Source organism: Sceloporus undulatus, chromosome 2, assembly GCF_019175285.1.
Source record: "Sceloporus undulatus isolate JIND9_A2432 ecotype Alabama chromosome 2, SceUnd_v1.1, whole genome shotgun sequence".
Taxonomy (NCBI): Eukaryota; Metazoa; Chordata; class Lepidosauria; order Squamata; family Phrynosomatidae; genus Sceloporus; species Sceloporus undulatus.
In genome coordinates this window covers 47,925,361-47,930,964 of record NC_056523.1, presented here as the reverse complement: position 1 = coordinate 47,930,964, position 5,604 = coordinate 47,925,361, and the positions used below count along the sequence as shown (strand labels likewise).

The following is a 5,604-nucleotide window of genomic DNA, read 5'->3' as shown; positions in this document are numbered from 1 at the left end:
ACAAATTAAACATGAGTCAACAGTGTGATACAGCAGCTAAAAAAGCCAATGTGATTTTAGGCAGCATCAATAGAAGTATAGTGTCTAGACTGAGGGAATATTACTATTCTCTTCTGCTCTGGTCAGGCCCCACCTGGAATATTGTGTCCAGTTCTGGGCACCACAATTCAAAAAGGATGCTGAGAAGCTGGAGTGTGTCCAAAGGAGGACGAACAAAATGGTGAAGCATCTGGAAACCATGCCCAATGAGAAGGGGAGTGAAGGTTAAGGGGAAATATGATAGCCCTGTTTAATTATTTGAAGGGATGCCATATTGAGGAGGGAGCAAGCTTGCTTTCTGCTGCTCCTGAGAATAGGACCTGGAGCAGTGGATTCAAACCACAGGAAAAGAGATTCAACCTAAATATTAGGAAGAACCTTCTGACAGTAAGATCTATTCAATGGTGGGATACACTGACTCAGAGCGTGGTGGAGTCTCCTTTGGGCTTTTTAAAATAGAGGTTTGATGGCCACCTGTCAGATTTTGTTTGATTCTAACCACTGGTGAGTGGTGGTTGTGATTCCAGCAGGTCAATATGCATCACTCCACTTTTTAGCCCAAGCTTGAAAGGAACTGGCCATGGCACTTGGGGATAGGGCTCAGCACCTTAGACATCTCCTTTCAAGTTCAGACTAAAATTCCTCACCCTGTCCTGTCCTCACACTACACTAGGAGGCATGGGGCCAGGGGTTCAGAAGCCAAAGGAGCAATCAGAATTCAACATCAGAAGGAGAGTGAGGCCTGCCACCTCCATCGGGCCTGGCCTGAACTAAGAAGAAGAGCCCTATCTCCAGTCCATCTGCCTTGGTCCAGACCTCAGAGGGAGAGAAGAACTGCTGGACCTGATCCCCTTCCCCACCACCTTCCCTTCTCCTTTTGTGTAGTGTCTTTTTAGATTGTAAGCCTGAGGGCAGGGAACTGTCTAATTAAAAATAATAATTGTAAACCGCTCTAGAGAGTTTAGGGCTAAAGGGCGGGTATAACTACTCTAATAAATATATTAAACAAAATAAAACATCGAACAGTCCAGGGTCCAAGGCTGTAATTTCTAAACACAGGCCACAGTAGCCGATAACAAGGGCAAGAAACAGTCCAAGGTCTTAAATCTCAGTCAGGTATTGCTGTAAACTTCAGAAATTCATGTTTTTCAAGCAACTGCAAGGAGGAAAGCCTCCACCTTATAAAGCACTCTGACTCAACCCCACCCTACTTGCAGGCTGTATTTCAGGAGGGTGTTTCCTTGCTGCATGCATACAGCCTCTCACTTCACCTGTGTGGAAGGGACTGGGTTTGTTCCAGATGCCTCAGCTTTCTCCTTTCTTGAGGTGTTATCTCTCCTACCTCCTCCTCCTGAGGGTAGCTCAGGGGGCTGTCAGGAGGGCACAGCTGTGGTAAGTCAGCTTCCACTTCAGAAGCTGGACTCTCACAGGGGATCCTGATGGGTGGGTATTTCTTCCTCAGAAGCTGAACTCTCAAGCAGAGGCATGACATCCCCCTCCCCCACATTAAAATGGCAGGATAGTCAATGGTGAGGGATGACCAGAATTGCAGCCTGACAACATCTGGAAGGCCACATGTTCCCCATTTGTGGTGTAAAATGTACAGTTTTGGTATCTTAAGTTTTGCTCAGATTCACTGAAGAGGCAGAAATACTACACAGACCATAGTAGACAATTATGGACTGCATTCACAGAACAGTTCCAATACTTTATTTTAAACGTATAGTTAATCTATGCATTTGAAGCAAAGACTCTGTAATATACACTACAGCACAGGGTTATGGAGAATGAAGGAAAATATATAGCAGTGCATAGTCTTCTATTATTGTTTTGATGATTCAGGGTGTAAACCTATGCACACTCACCTGGGCATAAATCCTGTTGGATTTAAGGGGATTACTTCTTGAGTACATATCTATAAGACTGTACTGAACACTTGCATTTTTAAAATAAAAATTCCAGTAAGTGAAATTAATAAGAGAAGAAAGTACAGTGAATGCAAAGAATGTCAATATGTATCAAAATTCAGATTTACAAGTCTTTTAGGAATCATTACTTATAAGAACCATAAACTACAAAATATGCTATAAAATATTTCCAACATAAATATATTATTTTACTTTGTAAAGAACTTTGTTGCTAGTGAATAAATAAGTGTATTTTATCTGGTAAGGTCAGGTTACTAGAAAAGAAAGAAAAACCAATACAATATGTATGTTGCATATGCCCCCATTCCTCTGACACATCCAACAATTATGAATTAATTAATGCTGATTCTCTGGAGAACACAAGCAAGTGAAGTACCAGATCCGTTTGTCAGAGCTGTCTCGAATGTCTGGCCTGAAAGAAACACTAGCTGCTGCCATCCCACTTCGTTGATTTTCCTCTGCCAGCTTCTGGACTGATCCCTCACTTCCTGTCTCTCCATTTGTTCTTTCATAGCTGAGATCTTTAGGTATATTTAAGGCTTTGGAATGCTGCCTCCTGCATAGGATCAAATTTTGTTTCACTATCCACTGATCTCTTGGGCTGATTTAGACAATAATCCCATTTATGTGGGAATATGCTCCATTAGTCTTAACAGGCCTTAATTTTGAGTAAACATGCACAGGAATGCATTGCTAATAATTTTATTCTGAATTCTGTGCCAAAGAAACACAAAAACCAGATGATCAAGAAACAGATATTCTACTTTGCCAAACCTAAACCATTTAACATTTATATCAATCATTGTTTTCAAGTTCTGTTTGCCCAGATGGATAGCAAAACATCTGTTCTGTGTTCACTATTTTGAATAAATGTTGCCCAAATATGAATATGGAGTTTGAGCTGTTTTCATACTGAAGCAAAGCACACCTAAACAGTCTTTCATATTAGAAAAGGGAATGGCCATATAATGTTGGAACAATGTTCTGTAAATTAGACAATGATGCATTTTTAAAAAAAGTAGGCAGGACTATTTATTCAAGTTTTCTCTTAACATTTCTTCCAAACCACTCTATAGCCAGACCCTGATCAGTATGTTATATTCCTGCCTTAGTGGAGAGACACAAAAAGAAGAATAATCCTGAAGGATCAGTCCAAGAATCTATTTCAACAATGGCCAGCCATATGACCAGAATGGAGAACCAGCTGCCTGCTGTTGACTGTCCCTACTTCCCATTAATTGGACATATTCTCAGTCTGAAAATGGGGTGTGTGTGTGTTTCCTTCTGTTACAGTTTAAAATCTTAGCTGTACTTGTTACTGAGGCAGTGAAATGAAACATTCAGTTTCCTACTTCCCAAACCAGATCAGTACCAAGAGCTGGATGAAGCCACAGCATCCAAAATGGGGGTGAGAACTGTGTTCCCATCAGATATTGTTGGATTGCAACTCCCTGTAACCCTGGCCAGCATAGCCAGTTATAAGCAACTCTGAACTGCAGTTTAATTACATCTGCAGGGCCACACAATTCTCAGCCTTGAAACTGCACTGATGCAAAGTGAGAGGATAGCTTAATTTTGTAATATAATTTTGCAAAGGCATGGATATATTAGGAAGTACTATCTCAGTGTGAAAACCTGTTTCCCTGTATCCTGCTGGATCAGTAATCCTGTAGCATTTGCCATGTCAGTTCATATCTGGTGTGTCACAATACTGTAAACCAGTGGTTCCCAACCTTCCTGATGCCGCGACCCTTTAAAACTGTTCCTCATGTTGTGGTGACCCAAACCCATTAAATTATTTCCATTGCTACTTTATAACTGTAATTAAATAGGTGTTTTCCAATGGTCTTAGGCAACCCCCATGAGAGGGTCATTCGACCCCCAAAGGGGTCCCGACCCACAGGTTGAGAATCACTGCTGTAAACAATACAAATTCAGAAGATGTAAGGGACATACCTCTAATCAACCTTTGTAAAGACAAGGGTTGGGCTCTTCTTATGTGAACATCTCTCTCTCTAGTGTGCTTTCTAGAATGTTATGGGATTTACAACCATCCAGTTGGGGCTGTTTGGTTTTATCACATGGGACTTGCAGCAAATGTTTATTCTATGGAGAGTTTCTGTTCATAACTCTTTCCAGAATACTCAATGCACAAAAATAATAGTTTTTTCATTCCCCACCCCCCACCCCAACAACCAGTCAGTATTCTCTGTCCATGCAGCATAACTCAGGCTTGACTAGCAGTGGTCCTTTGCTGCATTGTATCTTTTTCTTCTAAGAACAATTGGACCTTGGAAGTGTGCTGATGCCTTCTTTTTGAGACCAGATGGTACTGTGTTGGTTACAATAGCTTCCACACTTGGAAAATGAGTCCACAATAATGAGTATGTATTACAGTTGTTTTCTAGCATAGGTATTCTTCTGACAAAAGCTTATTATGCCAGATGCCTAATACAGTACATTGTAACTGTGCTCAAATGTTCATGTCTGCTTGTAGATTTTGAGAGACATCCCAGATGTATACAAAGAGATCCTGTAGCACCGCTGAGACGGAGAGAAAGAAATTGGTAGCAGTTTCAAGCAGGGTGTCTACTAAAAGATATCTAATTCTCACCTATAAAGTGGCGAAGAGTTCTTTTGATTCTAGTCACATCAGAAGAATGCTCCCAACTCATAACATTAAGATATTTTTCAGTCATATAAATCCAGCATAATTGACTTTGTTTTAGTTGCTGCAGCGAACATAGCTTAATCTTTGGAAAATTCCACTGAAGATGACTTCATTAGACTGAAGATTTGAAGAGGTCATAACTGTTTATCTTCTTTTCTTCATATAATACAATCTTCTCCATCAATTTCTTCTTTGATTGATTGATCTTTATTTCGTTTGCTTCTGCTGAAAACAAAACAACCATCACTGACACATATAATACATACTATTGTATGTACAAATTGTATGTATAAATAAATAATTTCTATCCCTGCTTTCTCCCAATATGAAACCCATAGTATATACAGAACCAGTGTGGTGTAGTGTTTGAAATGTTTCAGGTGTTGGACTAGGACTTGGGAGACCAGGGTTCAAATGTTCTCTCTGCCATGGAAATTCACTGGATGATTTTAGGCAAGTCACTCTCTCCCAGCTTCAGGGGAAGGCAGTGGCAAACCCCCTGTGAAGGAATCCTGCCAAGAAAACCCCATGAGAGGTTTATCTTGTGGTTGCTGTATGTGGAAACTACTTGAAGGCACTCAACAAGTGTGTGTGCGCGTGCGTGTGCATATTTGTGTGTGTATAGACTTAATGAGAAAACCAAAATAAATTTCCTTTCAAATCAATTTTATTAAGAATATTTATAGGATGATTTTTACTGCTAACTTTCAAGAAAGTCTAAACTCTCTCCAAAATAACAGTTATGTTGTGATCTGTCAAGTCTTATGCACACTGACACCAGCATATACACAAACAATAACTTGTTTTCTGCTGCTCCAGAGAACAGGACCCGAAGCAATGGATGCAAGCTACAGGAAAAGAGATTCCACCTCAACATTAGGAAGAATTTCCTGCCCGTAAGGGCTGTCCGACAGTGGAACACATTCCCTCGGTGTGTAGTGGAATCTCCCTCCTTGGAGGTCAATA

The 5,604-nt window shown here is 40.5% G+C and overlaps 1 protein-coding gene across 3 annotated transcripts in view; it reads right to left on the bottom strand.

Moving 5' to 3' along the window:
* Window positions 1–1,704: 1,704 nt before the first annotated feature.
* Window positions 1,705–5,604, bottom strand: part of IRAK2 (interleukin 1 receptor associated kinase 2) — a 36,309-nt gene continuing 32,409 nt past the window's right edge. For 2 of the 3 annotated variants that reach the window (XM_042452777.1, XM_042452779.1), the window contains exon 13: window positions 1,705–4,863. In XM_042452777.1, coding sequence (XP_042308711.1) covers window positions 4,751–4,863 — 113 coding nt within the window. In that variant the 3' untranslated portion in view covers window positions 1,705–4,750. The remainder of the gene's footprint in view (window positions 4,864–5,604) is intronic. The other variant, XM_042452778.1, reaches the window with a different exon arrangement.